Source organism: Falco cherrug, chromosome 1 (genome assembly GCF_023634085.1).
Source record: "Falco cherrug isolate bFalChe1 chromosome 1, bFalChe1.pri, whole genome shotgun sequence".
NCBI lineage: Eukaryota > Metazoa > Chordata > Aves > Falconiformes > Falconidae > Falco > Falco cherrug.
The window spans coordinates 39935582-39954603 of record NC_073697.1 but is presented as its reverse complement, the minus strand read 5'-3'; the positions used below and the strand labels follow the sequence as shown (position 1 = coordinate 39954603).

The following is a 19022-nucleotide window of genomic DNA, read 5'->3' as shown; positions in this document are numbered from 1 at the left end:
ACGTGTTATTATTTGCTGAAACAATTTCAGAATTAAGGCAAACATCTGCTTTCCATGTCATGTTCCCGCACATCCTCTGTCACCACATGTATTCTGTCGTGCAGGTTTCATTTGCATACAAAAAAGGAAGAACATTTTGGAGGGAGTTCCTTGTAGTCAGAAACGTGTGCCCCGAGGTGTATGTGCTTCTACGGCAGGAAAAACGGAGCTCTGTCATCTGGGCATTGCCAGTTGCCTCAGACATCTCTGTTAGTTGCTAAATTCATCTGTTATGTCACAAAAAGGAGAACAGCAAAGGAGCAGCAGGAACTGAGGCAGGGGAAGACTCACATATGCTGTGTGTGGTCCTCGCAGAGCCCTGACGCCTTGTGGGATTACACTGTAAGGGAGCAGTACGGATGCCCTGCTGTACTCAAACCCTTTGGCCGCTCCCTCGGGGCCTCACGCTACCCTCAAGCAGCGGCAGCCTGGACAGAGGGCGCCACCGCTGGCGCAGAGTGGAAGCACGTCGCACAACCCTCCCGCCCTGAGGAAAGCCCCCTCTCCCCCGCTGCCCTCACCCACCTCTGGGGATTCTCCTCAGTGGGCTCGCCTCAGCTTCCCGCCAAACCCCACTTCCCGTCGTGCCCCTGGCCGCGCCCCGCTGCGGACTCCATTTCCCATGACGCCCCGCGCCACTGCTCGCTCCCCATTGGCTGGCGGGGGGGCCTCGATCCCGCCGCTCGGACTCCGCCTCCCGTGAGGCGCCGGGCGCCGGCGGACTGCACGTCCCGGCATGCCCCGCGGGAGCTGCGGTGGGCCGCGGCCAATGAGGGCGGTGGCGCCGCAAGGGGCGGGCCCGGCGCCGGGGGAGGCTGTTTAAAGTGGCGCCTGCGGCGCGCGAAGGGAATGGCGGAGCCGGCGGACTATCCCCCGTTCCAGCTGGGGAAGCCCCGCTTCGAGCAGGTACCGCCGGTGGAGGGAGGGGGACGGGACGGGACAGGGAGCGGCGGCGGGAGCTGCCCCCCCTCCGCCTCCCCGCCGCGGATGGCATCGTGTGCCCCCCTGCCCTCCCCCCCTTTTCGCCGCCGTGAGGCGAGACCCCCTGCTCCTCTGCCCCCGCCCTCCCCCGGGACGGCGCGCTGATTGGTGCGCAGCCCCCCTGCGGTTGGGCGGCACAGCTGTCACTCAGAGCCACCGCCCTCCGCCTCGCGGCGGCGCCCGCGGCGGGCGGTGATTGGCGCGTCCCGCCGTGCCCCTGTGGCTCGGGGCGGGGTGTGTGTGTGGGGTGTGAAGGGCCGGGACGGCGGGTTCGAGCCGCTCCTTGGGCAGTAGGGCTGGGTCGGGGTCCCGGTGCCAGCGCTCGGCGCGGCCTCGTCCTTCCCTTCTCCCCGGTGGGATGGTGCGAGGGCTGGGCCCTGCCCCGGGGTGGCGGCGAGCCTGAGGTCGCGGGGATGTGAGGAGCTGCCCCGGGAGGGAGCAGGGCCTGCAGGGCAGGGCGGGGGGTGGTGGGGGGGGACCGGTGGGTGTAGGGGCAAGGGCTGCACCCGAGTGGGCGCTTTGGCCCCCTCACAACCGGCTGGCCATGCTGCGGGTTCACGTGGCCGCCTCCGCGGTGTTGAGGCGGTGGTTAGGCAGGGGCTGACGCGAAGTGGAGTCGTGTGGGGTGTCTGAGGTGGCTGCTGAGGAAGTGTGGCTCGCAATGACCGGTGAGGTGAGGAAGCGGCAGCCGTGCTGCCGGGCCTGGTACCTACTGATGACGGAATGGTGAGGAAGGGCTGTGGTCCACAGCAGCTGTCCCCCAGTGAGGAGAGCAGGTGCAGGGCTCCAAGCAGCTCATCCCCGCTGCTGCTTTCCACAGCCTCCCTTTGCAAGTGCTCACAGGGTCTCTGTCATTGCACAGCTGATATGGACTGCTCTTGGTTCTCGTGGAGCTGTGTCAGGCTGACAAAAAGTTTGTAAAACCTCCTTCAGTTGCTTTTCAGCAGGGCAGGACTCCTCTGGAGAAGAATAAGCCATTGCAATTGCCAAATCAGGAATGAGTAGCAAAGTCTGCTCATTAATAGGTGTGTGTCCCCCCTTGCTACTGGGGCAATCTCCAAGGAGACTCTTTTCCCACCATTCGTGCAAAATCTGTACGGGACTGCTGTTTGCCAACCATCTGACTTGCTAATTGCAGCTTGCAGAGCTTGGCTTGACCAAAGCCATGCATTTGGGTTGCTGAGAAGTCCAGTTGTTGATTTTTCCCTGGGGGGGGCAGCTCTCAGGTGGTGGATCTATGTGCCTTTCCCCCCACTGCCTTATCCCTGGATGGGAGGTCATGGGGGAACCTCCTTGGAGTGACAGTTTCCTCGCAGCAAGGAAGGGGTGACTTCCCGGTGCTGGGAGCCTGCTCAGCTGCGTTAGCTGAAGGATGCTCAGGCTGGGGAGATGGAGCTTTTTAATAAGGAGAGGAGGAGGAGGAGACGCTACTCCCTTCTAGACACCACAGATGATTCGAGGCACACTTGGCAGCGAGTCAGGCACAGAATCGGTGCGTTCTGTTCATTAAGGAGCGACTGTCACTTGTAGCAACATTTAGAAAATGTTTCGAGGGGTATGGCAGGATGTTAATGATTGCGTGTGCGTTTGAGCGGAGACATCCTCTCTCCTCGCTGCCACTCCTGGGAGATGAGCCGACTGCACTTGCACTGTGGCCTGGATCTTGGGTGAGGGTTGCCCGTTGGTGAAAGCACACTTGTGACTGGATGCTTTCAGGGGTGCTTTGCCAGACGGCCACACTGAGCATCGGAAATCATTCCTCTTATCTTCTATAGTGTTGTTTTTCTTTTCCCATAAAATTTTCTGCAAAGCAGCGTGGCGGTCTAGTGGCAGCTGTAGGATGGGTCGTAGTGCTGGTGTCCTGCTAGCTCTTGCCCTGCACTCCCCTGTTTTCTCCTGGTCCATCTTCCCACACACGAAGTGCAGCTGGATGGCCCAGTCTGGGATCTGGCAGCATCATGGGGTTACAGAGCAAGAGAGGCTCGAGTGCTGCCAGGGCTTAGGGCACCCAGTTGGATCGTGCAGTCGGCTCTGCTGGGGTTGGGACACAGCAGCCTGCCCCATGTGGGTGCAGCCACATGCTTGCTCCCATCGTGTGAGCTGGCAGGGCCAAGGTCCTTCATCTCTGGATCAGACAATTACAGTTATTTATTTCCCCCATCTTGACCTTGGCATTTGCTACCAGACTTTGTTTCCCAGTGCTGGGGAAGAACACCTGTGTGAGCCTGAGGGATTGGCAGACCTTAAACGCCACGATTCATTTCTATCAGCTGTTCAGTGGCTTTCCCCCACAGCTCTTTGCCTTTCCCCTTCTTTCAGTGGCCTGTTGTGGGGTTTTATAAGATCTAGGCTTTAACGGTCCAGCTGACAAAGGGTGACTTAGTTGTTTTGGAAAGGATTAGTGTCACTTTGGGTGGTTGTTTAAATTCTAGACATAGCCCTCTGTGATGACAGCATTTACTTTTCCTCTGAAATGCTGGCTGGGAGCAGGTCTGGGGCTATTTAAGGGGAGATTTGACTAAAACTGGGGCTGGGATTGATGCAGGGAGCTGTGCTAAGCATCTTTGTCCCTACAGGGAGAAACAAGGAAAAGTTGTGTGTTAGGAACAAAAACCTTGGAGAGCAAACTCAGCTGCCTGGGGATTTGGTTCAGAGACATGGTGGTTTCCTTCCCCTGCTGTGACCCAGAGCTCCCAGAAAGCAGCTGAGCAGAATTTAGGACAGCAGACAGGAGATGTCCGTCCCCAGCACCACCTCTGGCCATTATTAAATTTCCCTTTTGCCCTTTCTTGTTTTGCAGTTCACTTGTTTTTCTTCATCTTCGGGCAAATGATGTTCTGTCTAGTCACCTTTTTTTTTTTTTCTTTGCTGGGAAGAGCCTCTGTCTCCCAATGGAAGCAGGCTATTTTTAGGTAAAAGAAAAAATGAGGACGTTAGGCTTGAGAATGTGTGATAAGGACTTAATTTTCTGATGAGTAGTTCTAATTTATTAGGCATACTCCTTTCTTTTTTCCTTTTTTTCTTTTTTTTTTTTTTCCTTTGCCCCCACCCCCTGCCCCCAAGGATTTACTAAGAGCTCCCTCATTTAGAGCCAGAGCTCTAAATGTTTCCAGTGCTCTGGGCTCTTTGCTTGTAGCCCAGACATTTACCCTGGGCAAAATAAATGCGGGTTTTTTTCTATCAGAAAGCTGAGAAAACCTTTCCAGCAAAAGCCCATATGAAGTCTGGGTGCGGTTGTGTGTTAATCGGAGGTGTTAACTGCTGGAGAAAGTGCTGGTTAAACTCTGGTGTTTTTATTGGGGTCAGTCCACTAAAAAGTAGTATGAGGTTGTCTTGGCTAGTGCAGGAGGACTGACTGCATGCACAGGGAAAACTGAACAAGGAGTGCGCTGACTTCCTTCCCAGCTGAAGTCAAGGGTGATCGTCTCAACAAGCAGGGCAAGAGAGACAGGGAACTGCTGGAGAGAGTCCAGCCGAAGCTTCAAAGTTGATGAGGGGACTGGAGCGTTTCCCTACGAGGAAAGGCTGAGAGAGCTAGACCCACTTAGCCTGGAGAAGACAGGACTGAGAGGGGATCTTATCCATGTCTGCAAATGCCTTAAGGGCCAGCGTCAGGACGGGGCCAGGCTCTTCCCAGTGGTGCCCAGTGACAGGACAAGGGGCACAAACTCCGACACAGGCAGTTCCATCTGAATGTGAGGGAGAACTTTACTGTGAGGGTGGCAGAGCCCTGGCACAGGCTGCCCAGGGAGGCTGTGGGGTCTCCTTCCCTGGAGACATTCAAACCCGCCTGGATGTGACTGTGCAACCTGCTTTAGCAGGAGGTTGGACTAGGTGATCTCCAGAGCTCCCTTCCAACCCTGACCATTCAGTGACTCATGAGCATGCCTTGTTCTCTCTGCTAAGTAGGAAATAAGAAGTCACAGATCTTAGATCCTTCAGGGGAAGGAGAGGGAAATAAAAGGGAATAAACCCAAAGCAGAACTGTAAACTTTTTTTTTTATCCCTTGAACAGCTCAGCATGTATGTATTGTCATGGAGTACATGATGTGCTTAGGACGTTTTATTCTGTTGGCCAAACGTACAATTTCTGTGACTGATATTAACAGCATTATTAAAGATGTGCTGTTGTCAGAGCTTGACCTTGCAGATATTTTAAATGTTGGTGCTCAACACATGTTAATCTCAGAAATGCTTATAAGGACATTAGTGCTAAAATATTTTTTCTTGCTGTTCATATACTTTAATCTGGTAAGTTTAAAGCATAACCAGCATTTATTACCCTCCTTAGCAAAACCATATGCTTCCTATGTCCAAGATAACCCTTGCAATAACACACAGATAAAGAAGCTGTTGATTAGATATGCCTCTCAGGAGCTTAATGGCTTGCTGCTAGCATACTGCGATTGCCGAAAGCCCTGGTACAAGCAGCGGGAGGAACCAGAGCTGTACTGTAATGTTAACACAGACATTTCTCCTCGTGCTACTCGGTGTAATGTTGTTTTCCGCTTTAAAAGAGTGAATGAAACTCCTCTCTCCTAAAGGGTCATCATTATGGAGAAGGGATTTTCTTAAAAGGCTGTGGAAGGATGGTTAAGGTTGGTTCATAACTGCTTTAACTCCTGTGTCTGTGCAGGTCCAGCCTAGCATGTACACGCTGCTTGAGATGAGGTTGGCATATGCTAAATGGTGTTTGCTGTCGCCAAACCCGGCTTTCTCAGCCCTGAAGACAGGCTGACCCTGTTTATCCTATGCAATCTATTGGGTCCCGCAAACACATGCTTAAACATCAAACCCAAAGGTGTCTGTATTTCCCCTTCTTCTCTGCAATTCATCTTTATCTGTTAACTTCACAGAACCTGCCAAAAAAGCCATCCGTTGGCTTTTTTACATCTCTATCAGCCAGGATTGGATTTTAAACAGGGAGTTTGTTTGCATCTTGTGCTGCAAGATGTAAACCCCTACTACTCAATGTAACACCTATTGAAAGGTCTCTGTGCTGCATCTTGGCTGTGCTCACATTCATGAGCAGACCTGTTGCTGCAGGTGGTTGAAATTACTGAGATGCAGGAGCTACTCCCATATTGACTCTTGGCCCTTTAATATTGTAAAGTCAAATTGAGAGCATCAAAGGACTGAGAGTCTGCAGCTTTAGCCTAAACTTGGAATGGGCTGGACAGCAAGTGTGCTGCTGTCTGGCTGTACCGTGCCAGAGTCCCATTGCTCAATGGCTTGAATTTTCTTAATTTTGTTTGGTTTAGCTTAAATCTCTTCGTAATTAATTTAAAGCTGATGTAAGCCTGATTTTTTAGCTCGAAAACACCCCCAAGTCTGCATGCCTTTTACTCTGGCTTAATTAAATCCTTTTTAAAATCACACTGTAATTAAATTGGGGAAGTGCATATCTCCTGTTCTTGCCAGGGCTACTCGGCATACACTTTTGAGGAATACTCGCCCTCTTTAAGGTGATAAACAAGCGCTTGCTAATGGTCACTTACCCATCTCTCAGTACCCTTCTTAAAATTTCTTGAGCCTGCAAGGAGTAGTTTCCTTCTAGTTCTTATCTCGGAGGCAGCTGGATCTTGTGTGGCCGGTGGCACAGCCACTTTAATGAGCTGGAACTGTAATGTACTCCTGTGCTTGCTATGAACTGCTGTGCCATGTAAGGGAATTAATATTCCCAGCCACTTTGCAGAACTTCATCTTGCTTGCAGGCTGGTGAGAAGTGGTCCCAAAATAGCCGCGATTAATCACAGGAAATTTGTGTTATTCAGTTTTCTTCCAGATAACTGTTTACTACAACAGATGTTACAGGAATAAAATGGCAAAAAAGGTGGTAGATGGATATTTAGGAGCTGAAGGTCAAACTTCTGGATGTCTTGCAAGATCCATTCCTTGCATGACAGCCAGAGCTGGAAATGATCCTGTTAAAAAGGAACTATCCTGAATTCTCACTTAAGTGTGGGTTTGGTTGACTGCAGTGTGTCGTAGGGCTGCCGCTGTGCTGGTGCACTGGACAGTTCCTGTGTCCCAGGGCTTGATCCTCTCATCCCATTTGCTTGTCGTAATAACTGTTGGTTTGCTGGATGGAGGCTGAGTTGGTGTGTCCAGTTCAAACCTTGGAGTGAGTTGAAAATACCTTGCTTTCCCCTTATTAGATGATAATGGGCATGGAATGATGGAGGAAGGATAGAGGAGAAAGGGTCAGGAGGAGTTTCGGGAAAAGAAAGGAGTTTATGTACAGCAAAAGGCAACATCCTGGAACAGCAAATAGCACTGTTTTAGCACTGAAGGGGCATTTAAAAGGCAAATAAAATAAAATTCTCTTTTCTTAGAAATTGTAATAATGAATGAGCATGTGTTTGTCAGAGCCTGGGACAAGGCAGTAGGTGGCCAGAGGAGGGCTGAGCAGTGCCTTGGCCACCTAAGTCACAGGAATAACAGGATGATCCATAATGAGGACCTGCAGAAAGTGTTCCTTAAATATAAGGATTTACAATATGGACTGTGGGCAAGTACTTGCCACAGTGCCTGGCCTTTCCCTGCTTGTCCTGCACCCCAGGAGTTTGTTTTGGCACCATTTTGCTGAGATAATTCTGTTACGTGCAAGAGCACCAGCTGCTTCATGTATCCTAAAGCCCTCTAACAGAGCTTGAAAAGAAACATTCCTAACCCAGGGACCTAAACGCTTGTTAGCAATGGCAGATCTTCAAGCAGTTACAGAAGAAAGGTAAAAAGCCTAGAAACTGCAATACTGCACTTCACCTGAGGTCAGCCTCTTGTTTGCCTGAGGCTGAGGCTTTCAGTGAGATCTCTCTTTGCTGCAGAAGCCCCATGATGTGTGGGCTATGATGTGGCAGTGTTTGGTCTGATATAGATTAAAAAATTTTGAATAGCTTTTTTTGATGAGAAAGGAATAAGAAAAATGTCTCTAACATGTTTCTAAATTTGTTTCTTCGGACTGTTTTCAATTAGCTTCTTCACAGGGTCTTTGCCATTCCTCTTAGCAGAGTCTGTAAGAAAACAGGTCAGTGCCTGCTTGATCACTTTGGTGCTTTGGAGTGCTCAAAGACAGCCAGCAATGTGCAATGGATTCATCTGGCAGTGGAAAATAATTTGGGAGTTGAATGTATTTTAACTGGAAAAATATATTTTTCTTTTAAAAAAAGTTATTTACTTATTTTTCATCACTTTTTATTCGTAGCTAAACATGATACTCCCATCACACAAAGCACTGAAGTGTTCAGTGAAGCCTGAGTGCACGTGAGGAGTATAAAATGTCAGTGTGTAAATGAAAGTAAAGATGTTGAGGGTGTCTGGGTTGAGTCCTCATAGCCCCACTGTGGGAACTGATTTTTTTAGTTTGTTAGAGCCAAAGAAGGCCTTCTTGAAGGCTTCTTGTCTGTGGTCAGTCTGCAAAACAGTCTGTTGTATTTTGGTTATTGATTTCCTGCTTATGCTGTAGAAACCTGGTAGTTGGAGGAAAGTATTTTCATCAGGGGTGGAGAGCAAAATCTTGGTCTGTTCTGTGAGTTGAGTTTTGTGGGTATGTTCACGAAAGCATCTTGAGTTGCAGTTGAAGTGCAACATTGTATCTGATTTAATTTACCCCTAAATTTCTAAATTATTAAGATTTAGCTTTTTATTTTGGCCTTTTGTTTTGCATGCAGCTCTGTGAAAACAAATACCAGTCTTTAATTAAAAAACTTCTGATGGCTTCTAGTCAGGAGACTAAACCCAGGAAGCAGGAACTGACTTGGATGACGGAAAGGCAACCAGGAAGGTCTAGCAGTGAAGCAGCTTTCCATAGTCATCTGGAAAGGAAAAACACAAAGTCTCGTGGCTGGATGGCAGTAAAAGCAATGGGTATTTTTGCTCAGGGGCTGCATACCCATGGTAAATACATTGCTGCTTAGGAGGGCTGAGCAGTGAAATACACAGTGATGATGTGTAGATGCAGCCTCAAGAAGACAACTTTGCTCTTAGTTTGAATTTGGTTCCATTTTATGTGGTTCTCTGCGAGACCACAGAAAGAGCTTTTGTTGTGGAAAAATGAGGTTCTCGTTCATGAGAGTTTAAAAAAAAAAAAGCAAACACATAAAACTTCTTCAAACTCATACTGCTCTACTCTTTGGGATTTTTTTTTTAATGAAACAAAGTTTGGCACCATGAATTAATTGGCTTTGAGATGGTTTAGATGTAGAACTGGACACTTCCACCCATTCTGCTCTGCCACTCATCTTGCTTTCATGTTGCTCTCTCCTGTCCAAGGCTGAGCTTTATTTGCTGCTTTTCCCCTGGGTTTTTTGATTCCAAGTGAGCCCAGCTTGTGTGTGCATGAGGGGGAGAAGTGGGATGGGGAAAGGGCTTTTTTACCAATTAGAATGTTGGTTGGTTTGTTTTTTTTCTCCAGTTGCTTGATTAACAAAGCTCTCTTTAAAATCTTGGCCTGGGTATGGGAGTGAGTAAGGTTTAATGGGGTTGCTTGTTTGAGGATATTTGGACTAGAAACAGCAGAGCAAGAAGTTTGTTAATGGCTTGTCTTCTGCTGTGCTGTCCCGTGGTGGCGATGGGGGATGTTGAGCTGACCTGTGAGCGTGCCAAGCTGATCAGGATGAGTTAAAGGATAACTCGCTGTCATGGGACTGCAGCTCATCCTGTTTCCTGGGATCTGGGAAAGAGAGCAGGCAGATTTTGGCTTCAATTGGTGTGATGGAGATTGAGTGTCATGGTGACAGTAGCCCTTCTGCTGGAAAGGTTGGGTGGTGGCTAAGCACTAGAATCTCCTTCATGGGAGACTTCTAAGAGGACCTTTTCAGGCGGTTCGTAAGAGCAATAAGGAAAAGCACATTTATGCAATTGCATTTTAGAGAGCTCATGGTAACTCAAACAAAGTGGAAACCACAGCCGATGAGTTGGGTCTTGTTGCCTGCCTTAGGGGAGGGAGGATGGACTCCAGCTCAGGTCTCCACACCTGGTCTCTGTGCACCCCGATTGTCAGATATGTTCTTGAGAACTGGCTTCTGCTTTGTGTTTCAGCCTAGGGAAGAAGTGCACGTGTATTCTCGTTGTCCTTTCTTTGAAGTAGCTGTAGCAAGAGGGTAATTATTTTTTTTTAAAGTGGAGATGAAAGAAGCAAGCACTGAAATAGTTTGTTGGCAGACAAGTGGTTGGCCCTAGGTGACCTCACGCCATCAAGTGCCTGGTGGTATCTGAGGAAAGGACGCTTTGGCCACCATCTTCTAGCAAGCCCATAGTGCAGTGCCTGCTATTGGCTGTGTTAATTTTCTTGGTGCCTAGCCTAGCCTGCATGTTCAGACTTTTTGGGGTTTTTTTTCCCAGGAAGAAGGCTAGGAGGATAAAGCAATTTTGCTTCTTGGAGAAAGCCTTCGGAAAGCCCCAAGATGTTTTCATACAGATCTTTTAAGTTTCATGAGGCTGGAAAAGCACCTCTTTCCTTACTGGGTTGCAGCATTTCTGGTTAGTTTTTGTGTGTCCACTTAGATTGTTGGCCACTAGCGTTTGAAGTCAACAGCTCTGCATGGTAGAGTTCGCTTTTTTTTTTTTTTTTTTTTACCTCAGGACCTTACTGCACACTTCCATGGCAACCTGAGTGAGGGCTGTTGTCCTGACCCAGCTGGAATGGTCCTGCCCTTGCCCTGGGGCTTGTCTGACCACAGAACCGATGAGTTCAGGCAACACCACCACCTGAAAACAGATCCCTCCTTTATGGCTTAGATTTCTGGCACTCCTAGCTCCCCGATCAGATGGCTGCAGCATCGGGTGAGTGTCAGCGCTGGCACAGGGCAGGAGAGGAGGGGTGGCCATGGGAATGAGATTGCAGCAGGATGGGTTTGAGCTGCTGAAACGTGTCCTTAGCTGGGTGTCGCTGAGGCTGATCAGAGCAGGAGACCAGCACTGTACCTGAGCCAAACAAACAATGACCTTGGGCTACAGGACTGGCATCCTGAGAGCATCTGCAGTGTTGCAAACTTAAACCTGTGCTTCGAAAATAACATTTGTATCAATCAATTTTGAACTTACAGTCTCATTCCCCTTTCCTTGTGCCTTGTAGTGTCATTTACGTCTTTTGTAAAGTGGGTGTAAAATACTGTTCTATTAAATACTGTTTCTCTCATTGTGAAATGCATATCGCAACAATAAAGGTAGTGAAGAAATTGGGACCACTTAAATTTAAAAATCTCCCCCATCTGTTCTTGTTTAAACCCCGTGCTTAGAACTGCTCTGAATTCTCTTGTTGCTGTTTGGTGTTGAGCAAGTGCAGAAGGATGGGCAGTGGGAGAGGGATGATGGTAGGTGGGAGCGCTCAGGATAACGTGACAAGGGGCCAAGTGAGTCACGCGCTAGTCATGTCGCTCCCTGCACCACTGGCAAGCATCAGGCCGTAGTGATGTGGAGGACAGTGGCATCTGCAGAGATCTTTTATACTGAAAATAAAAGTAAGGGAGCAAAATGTCAAGCTCACAAAAGCTGGAAAGTACCAGAATTAGTGTTAAGTAAATCGATGCTAATTAAAATCCACTGGGCTTTTTTTGGGGGGGGAAGTTATGTGAAGCTATTTTGTTTAGTTGTGGGGTTTTCTTTTTTTTAGTGCAGAACATGGAAAAATAACAGCAGAGTTTTGTAAGCAGCTGAGAACGGGGTGTTGTGACATGAGGTGGTGGACAGCAGTGTTGCTGCAAACTGCCATTGGAGAGGGATTTCTGCCTCAATAAGTTGGTAGTATTACTGGTATTTCTCAGTGCTTGATGGATTCAGCAATGAAGAACCAGCATGTTTCATAAAATTATGCTAGGCTGTGATCAAATGCCATTCACACTGCTGTATCTGTATTCTGCTCCTGTAGTTATTGTGTGTTTCGGCATTACAAATGCAAAAAGAGATTTGCCTGCTCGTGGGTGGAGAGCACCCAGGGCAAAGGGGTCCCAATATTCACGTGGAGGTCCGTGACCTGTGTCCCTTCTGCATCCATGATGGGCTGCAAATGCTGCTGGGTAGAGGCCATGGGGGAGACAGCGGCTGCTGGACCAGGCTGCCCTGGGTCTGTTTGGCCTTGCTGATGTCCAGATGAGAGTTTAGGCTGCAGAAAGGCAGCACTGGCACTCAGCCTACATCTGCATCCAGAGGGAAGAATCCAGACTGATGTTTGAGTAATGATGTACGTGTATCCTCAGTGCTCTTGACGTATCATTGTTTCATGGTCTGGTGCTTTGAGCTTGCCTAAATTAAATTTTGATTTTTTTATTTTTTTCTAAATACTGAGTCAAAACTGCTCTCCTTTCCTTTGGAGCTGCCAGAGATCTTTGCAGCCTGTTTCACAGACATCTCCCTCTTCTTTCAGATTGTCCTCTGTTCTCTGCATCCCTTCCTGGTCCTTCAAATACTTTTGCTGCTCCTGATGAAAGCATCTTCACCAGCTTTTGCATAATGTTATCCCTATGCAAGTGCATCTAGACTGGTTTTTTTCCAAATGTGCCACTAAGAACAAGCCCAAGCCACAAAGTTACAGTTTCTTTTACGTATGTTAAGGTTCACAGTCCATCTTCTGCTCTGTGTTTGTGGAGTGACTGGCACAATGAAACCCAGACCTTGTTTAGTACCTAGACAATTTGGCAATAAATGGAAGAGGTAAAAGTGGGTTTGTACTTGGTCTCATCTTTTACCTTTCTTATTCTTCCTATCAAGGAAAACCGACTTGTTCCCTTATTAAATCTTTAAAGTCTCTTTAGAACATTTGAAAATACAATTTCACCTATCTTTTTTTTTTTTTTTTTTTCCCCAGAAGCATATGGGTGGAGGAGTTTCTTCATGCTAGTCTGTCCCCAAAATCGGGGACCCTGTGGTGCTGGTGGCCATGTGAGATGGGTGCTAGCGGGAATGAGGACAGGCAGCACACAGGGAGTGCACTAAAGATGTAGGGTGGCAGTTCCTTTGACTGCATTGCTCTGTGTGGGAGGTCTGGCTGCATGTTGGGTTTTTGTGGCTTCACATATCTCCCAGGAGTCCCATACGGAAGCAGGCATATTTCATTTTTGAGGGAAAAGTAAAGGGTATTTTAGCAGCTTGACAGTATCCCTTTATTAAAGCATCTATATTGGTAGCCTGTTAATAGCAATGCTGCTATTAGCTGGGTCCAAATCCTCATATTTTCCTTTCAGACTTCCTATCACAAACTACCAGTGAATAGCTTCTGCATTACTTCTTTTTAGTTGCTACTTAGTTTTGCAGAAGAAAGAAAACCTTTCTCTACAGCAGGTGAATGGCAATTTCTAACTGTACACGTTTTCGTTTTTTTTTCCCTATCTTCCAGACTTCATTTTATGGCAGATTCAGGCACTTCTTGGACATCATTGATCCGCGCACTCTCTTTGTTACTGAGGTAATGTATACACACCTTGTTTTCTGAAAGTACTGTTTATTAGACAGGTTTAGATTAAAAACAGTTTCTTCTGTGAACAGCAGAAGTAATGAAGCCAGGTTTCCAGTGGATTTCTGTCTCACAGTTGATTGATTGCCCAACTAAGTGCTGTTAAATCCATAGCATAAACTTGCTTTTTATTAGACATCAGTGAATCCACGCCTGGCGGTCTCCCTTCTCCCTCTAGTAAGTGGTGAGACCCTGAACTCATTTCAGTCAAACTTGCCAGTGCAGTCTTCTCGGAAGGAAAATTCCTACAAGTCTTCATGTAAGAAACCTGACCAAACGAAAAAGGCAGGTGAGTAGGTGAGAGCAAATATTAATTCTCATGGAGAAAGTGAGCTGGGTGGGTTTGCACCGCAGTCTTTCAGTGGCTGCACTCACAAAGGCATTTTCTGAGCAGTCTTGTAGTTCTTCTGTGGTTATTACCCTGTTAATAACTGAGTTTTGGGTTTCTGGCCCAATTTAGCATTGTCCAGCATTATTGAGCTTCTCTGCTTTCTAAAATAGTGAGTAATAGTTTGGGGAATCCTTTAGAAGAAATATTTCTGTTGGTGATCGTAAGTTTTGCCTGTTGGCCAGAAGACTTAGGATTTTGCTTTCAGTGAAGGGAAGCTGCTTTTCCTTTTTTCATCTCTTTTCTCTCAGTGGGGTAGTGTAAGATGAAAATAAACGTACAAGGAATTCTCAAAACACATGGAGCTGAACTGCTTTTTGTAGCTAGTGGTGAACTGAGTCCAGTTCCTTGCACCCTGTGATTGCAGGGGGGAAAAAGACCTGATGCAACTTTAAATAATCTTTCTTCTAAATCAGCTAGCTTTTTTCAAAAACGTGAGGCTAAGATGTATCGTGTCATTTATTTTGAGTACTTTTTGTATGTGTGCTCAAGAGAACTGCAGACGTTAAAGCAGCTGTTCTTATACCATCAAGTTGAAGATTATACTTTCCCTTGTAAAAGCACAGGCTCAGATCACATCTGAGATCAATTTTCAAAAGCCACCAACCTCAATATGGAACTCAGCCTGGGGACGTAACCTGCTAGGAAAAGAATGTTGCAATTCCAAAGAGACTTTGTTGTGTCATGATAAAAGAAATTAAAATCACAATATTACCTGAGGATGCAGTGCACTTTGCAGATGCTGGAGCTGCTATTTAGAGAGGATGTAAGCACATATACCAGAATAAAAACAATTCTACACATTAAAGGCTTGATGCTGCTCTTACCTTAGCAGAGATCTGGTGTTCAGTGCATCGTGGTGTGTATCGAAGGCATGTGTTTGACAGCATGGGGAATCCTCCAGTGTGCATTTGTGCTGACTGTATGAGGTTTGCAAGCTCTCTTTACGTCATTTCATAATTTTGATTCTGAAATTCATAAATGGATGGGAGGGGCCTTCACTACCTAATGATGCAAAAGGGAACGGGGTGCTGGAGAAATGAGACCGTCTTTGTCCATTTTTGTCGTGCACTGAGAGTGCTAATGTAACACCTAAAGGCAGTGAGGAAACTAATGCTTAGCAGTGGATCCAGCCAGCCACTGAAATCCCCCTCTCTCACCAGGTGAATTTGCACTGGAAAGTTTTGCACAGTTGGTATTTGGTGGGTTTCTGTGAGCATGTGCTTCCCAGCCTACTGCTTTGGGGCACGACGTCTGGGACAGGATATGCTTGGGATATTTGAGGAGGAACATGGGTTCTGGGTTCCAGGCAGCTGCATCAGGTGGTCCAAGTCACCTGAGTCAAGGTCACTTGGACAGAGGTTCTTCTGGTATGACAGAAGCAGATGATTCTGCTAACTTTGTTGGTGGATTTTGTTATGCCTCAACTTATTTTCTTTTCCTCTTTTTGGAGGAAAATTCTGTTGGGTGTATAACATCCATCCAGTTTGGTTTAGTTAAAATTTCTCTTCCTTTGGGAATGTTTCCATGTTCTAATAGTAATCCTCACCTTTCTTAAATCTCCTTTTAAGCCTGTAGTGTGTGTATGTATGTAGTCTGTTGGGTTTTTTTAAGCTGGATAACTTGCTGTGCACAATGCAGGACCAAACTAGTCAATTTTACAATGACAGTAGTACAGAAAAAAGAGAATTCTCAAGCCTACTTCTTGAGCATCCCTCAAGTTGGGGGATATGAGTGACCTTGACTGAGTTAGTGGTTCTACTTTTTTCAGTTATGAAATAGCTTTAAGAAAGCGGCACTGGGTTCCTGTTTGGGATGGAGTAAGCTCTTTCACGCTATGGTTATGGTAGTATAATGAAACAATTTAAACTGAGGACTATAACCAGTCTGGTTTCACTGTGTGCCCCAAACCCTGTTGTTCTGTCTTCCCATTTTGTTACCTCCAGCAGCAAACAGTTCTGGTTCCATAATGAAAACAGGTACTTTAGATCCTGAAGGGCTCACTTTTCCCCTTCTTTGTGAACGCCTTACTTTAAGGGCTGAATCTCTTCTGCCCTTTGAGGGTGCTCACCTTGCTTGTCATGCTCCATCGGGTATAGAGGATGGCTAGACTCTTGGGTAAGCTATCTGTGAGTTGGGTACTTGCTTTGAACTTCAATGAGATGATCCCTCCTTTGGCCCAGCAGCATGCTTTTTTATGTTTGTATTGTCACCTTTTCAAACTGTTACAAGTTTTCGAAGAGGTTGGTAAGGTTGAGAGTACAGAGTGGTCAGCTGGTGTAACAATTTTCCCAGACACCTTTTGACAAGGTTCACCTTAGAAGGTGAGACCTAGGGGAAAAAAGAGCAAAATTCAAATGGCCCAATTTTACCCTGGACATGGCTGTCAAGATCTGAGTGCCTCAGGCAATTCTGGACCCCAAACTGAACCTCAGCAAATGAGGGAGGTTTGGTGGTGTTCTTAGAGGGTCTGACAAGCATAGGTCTGAACATGGTCTTCAGGAGTGGCTTCGTGGCTTTCCAAGGTAGGAAATGGCCTCCAAGCATTTTCTTTGGGAATTTGAATTACATGATAGTGATGCTTCACCAGACCTTCTGCAGCACGCTTTTGAAGTCTACATGAGTCCTCTTTCCCTAGAGAGGTCTCTTGGTAAAATAGACATGAACACCTGAGGTTACGGGAAGCACTTTGCAGAGTAGAAAAGCTGCTTTGTTGACTGTCCTACTTGCTGTGCTCTGTATATCTAATCTTGTGCTTTAATATAATATACTTTGGGTGTGTATATGTACAACTAAAAGCTGTTTCGTTTCCTTTGATAATTTAGGTGGCAAATTAAAATCTAGAAAGGGTTTGATGAGAAAGCAGCCGTTTATGGATTGCTCCTTCCCGCTGACAGATGGCTGCATCTTTCAGGCCTGGGGTTCTCGGGGAACAAATAAATTGCTGTTTGTCTTGGAGGAGCTCACTAGCAAATGGAAAAAAAAAAAAGTAGATAAATGAGTCTCTAATGAGAATGGAGGTTAATCCCATGGAAAATGCTGGGAAATGTAATATTATTTTTTTCCTACATCCTTTTTTTTTAATTGCGGTGTGTTACATCATTGCGTCCTACTGGTGGCTGTGTTTGGAGGAAGGATGCAGTGATCCCTCTGAGTGGGGGAAACCAAGCACAGTAATATCAAGTATAATTAGCCTCAGTGACAGTCCTCTCTTACTCATTTATTTTTCAATAAAGCAAATTCTTAACATAATTAAAAACTTCCTTGTCTTTTAGAGGTTCTTAAGCATTAATCCTCAAGGGATGCATACTGAGTACTGGATTATGTTGTAGCTGTACTTTGCAGTCTGTGAACTCACAGAAAGAAAGTGTGTGCTTATGCTTTTGCATGCGGCAGGGGCAGTTGGAAGCTGGCTGCTCCCGTTTGACCTTCAGTGGGTTCTGGTAGAATAATTATCTGTATCAAACTTACCTACCAATTTTACTTGCTTTCAGAGCACATATGATACTGAAAGAAGGCACCAACCTCGTGTCAATATTGCATGTAACCTCCAAAGAGGAGGTTTTCTTGTGTGCTAATTTATATCATTACTGGCTTTCTAATGAAATAATTTTTTGGCAGCTGCAAATGTGCAAAGTTTTCCAATAAGCAGGGAATGTGTCATTGCAGAGGTCAAGCCCAACAAGTTTTGTCGCCAAGACCATGAGAAACCCCTCAGTGGGTGTAATGCCTATTTTCAAAATGTGTGAGGTTAAAATGATTGAAATAATACTTTTAATTGCTCTGTAATTAAGGTTCATCTAGAGAAGCAGTAGGGTCCAGCAGATATTTTGATAAGGCTAACTTATCCCATCTGACATTAGCCTGGACAGACTGTTAACACTCTGTGGGAAGCTCTACATGGAGAAAGCTGTGGATCTGATAATAATTCAAAGCAGAAGTGAAGTAAGAATTAAACTGAGCTCAGAGGGGCTGTGTGTTATCTGTTTTTGCTTTATCTCATTGTTCAAAGCATAAATCTGCAGAGCACTGAGCATCTTGCATTCCCATATTTGGGTTTAAAATGGAAGCAGGATTAGATGTATGTTATTTATATGAACGATACCTTCTTACTCAGCAGATTGACTGTCTGTGTTTATTCAGTGTCACATCTGCTGGCTCTACTTGAACAAAAAGTTTCTGGCTCCTGTTGTCTGTCACTGTAGATCCAATACAATAGGGCCAGCTGGAGTCAAGTCTGCCGTATGTATCATCCGTAGCATAGTGAGACAAAATCGGAAACGGTTGAATCACTGATGGCAGAGCACAGCTGGATTTCTGTACCCACATGGAATTTGCGGGGCTGGTGGCCAGAAGACTTGCTTTGGATCAGGTGCCTGTAAGTCATCATTGGTCCAAACCTGAAACTAGTGAGTCACAGGCACCCACTGGATCATCACTGGGCTAATGTGACCTCAAAACTCCAATACAAGCCCTGTACAAGCAGAGTGAGATGCAAACTGTTCCAGTGTGCCCTGTCCCATCAGTGGATTTTCTTTTAAAAGCCTCAAATGCAGAAATTGACTCTTTTTTTTCTGTTGATTTTGTAACAGTAATGTTGTTGTGCTACTGGCACAATGACTGTTATTACGGTCTGTATGTGCACATATGGGTTTCTGGAGGCAGCTCTAAGCCATGTGTAGGCATCAGCTGAGATCCAAGAGAAGGCAAAGCACAGATCTTTCAGACAGAAACAGTGTGCCCTTGAGCAAGGAGGACAAGGTGAAAAATGAGGACAAGGTGAAAAATCAGTACAAGAGCTCACATGCTGGCTGGAAGTGTCACACATGTTCACGTGTGCGGTCATCTATGGGACCTAAGGCGGTTGTCCTCTAACCCACCAGGGTGCTGGAGTGATGGCCATGAGGGACATGGAGTGCCAGTGAAGGGTTCCTGGAGGTGGCCATCATCTCAGTGTGATGTGGGCTACTTTCCTGCTGGCATCTCTGGTTTTGTTCTTTCTCTTTCTTTCTTTGGTGTGCCAAACTAAGCCCCTAATAACACAGTCCTTCAGCAATTCTTTCTACAAAGGCTAAAACATTCTGCTGATGTAGCCCTGCCAGCCTGCTCCAGGCAAGGACCTTCTGAGTTAACGCCTGTTGGCCTGAGTCAGGGCTCAACAGGTTA

General features: G+C 46.5%; 1 protein-coding gene across 2 annotated transcripts in view; it reads left to right on the top strand.

Annotated features, from left to right (window-relative positions):
- Window positions 1–792: 792 nt before the first annotated feature.
- Window positions 793–19022, top strand: part of SFXN5 (sideroflexin 5) — a 107106-nt gene continuing 88876 nt past the window's right edge. For both annotated transcript variants that reach the window (XM_055697932.1, XM_055697940.1), the window contains exons 1-2: window positions 793–945; window positions 13352–13420. In XM_055697932.1, the coding sequence (XP_055553907.1) occupies window positions 889–945; window positions 13352–13420 (126 nt within the window). In that variant the 5' untranslated portion in view covers window positions 793–888. The remainder of the gene's footprint in view (window positions 946–13351; window positions 13421–19022) is intronic.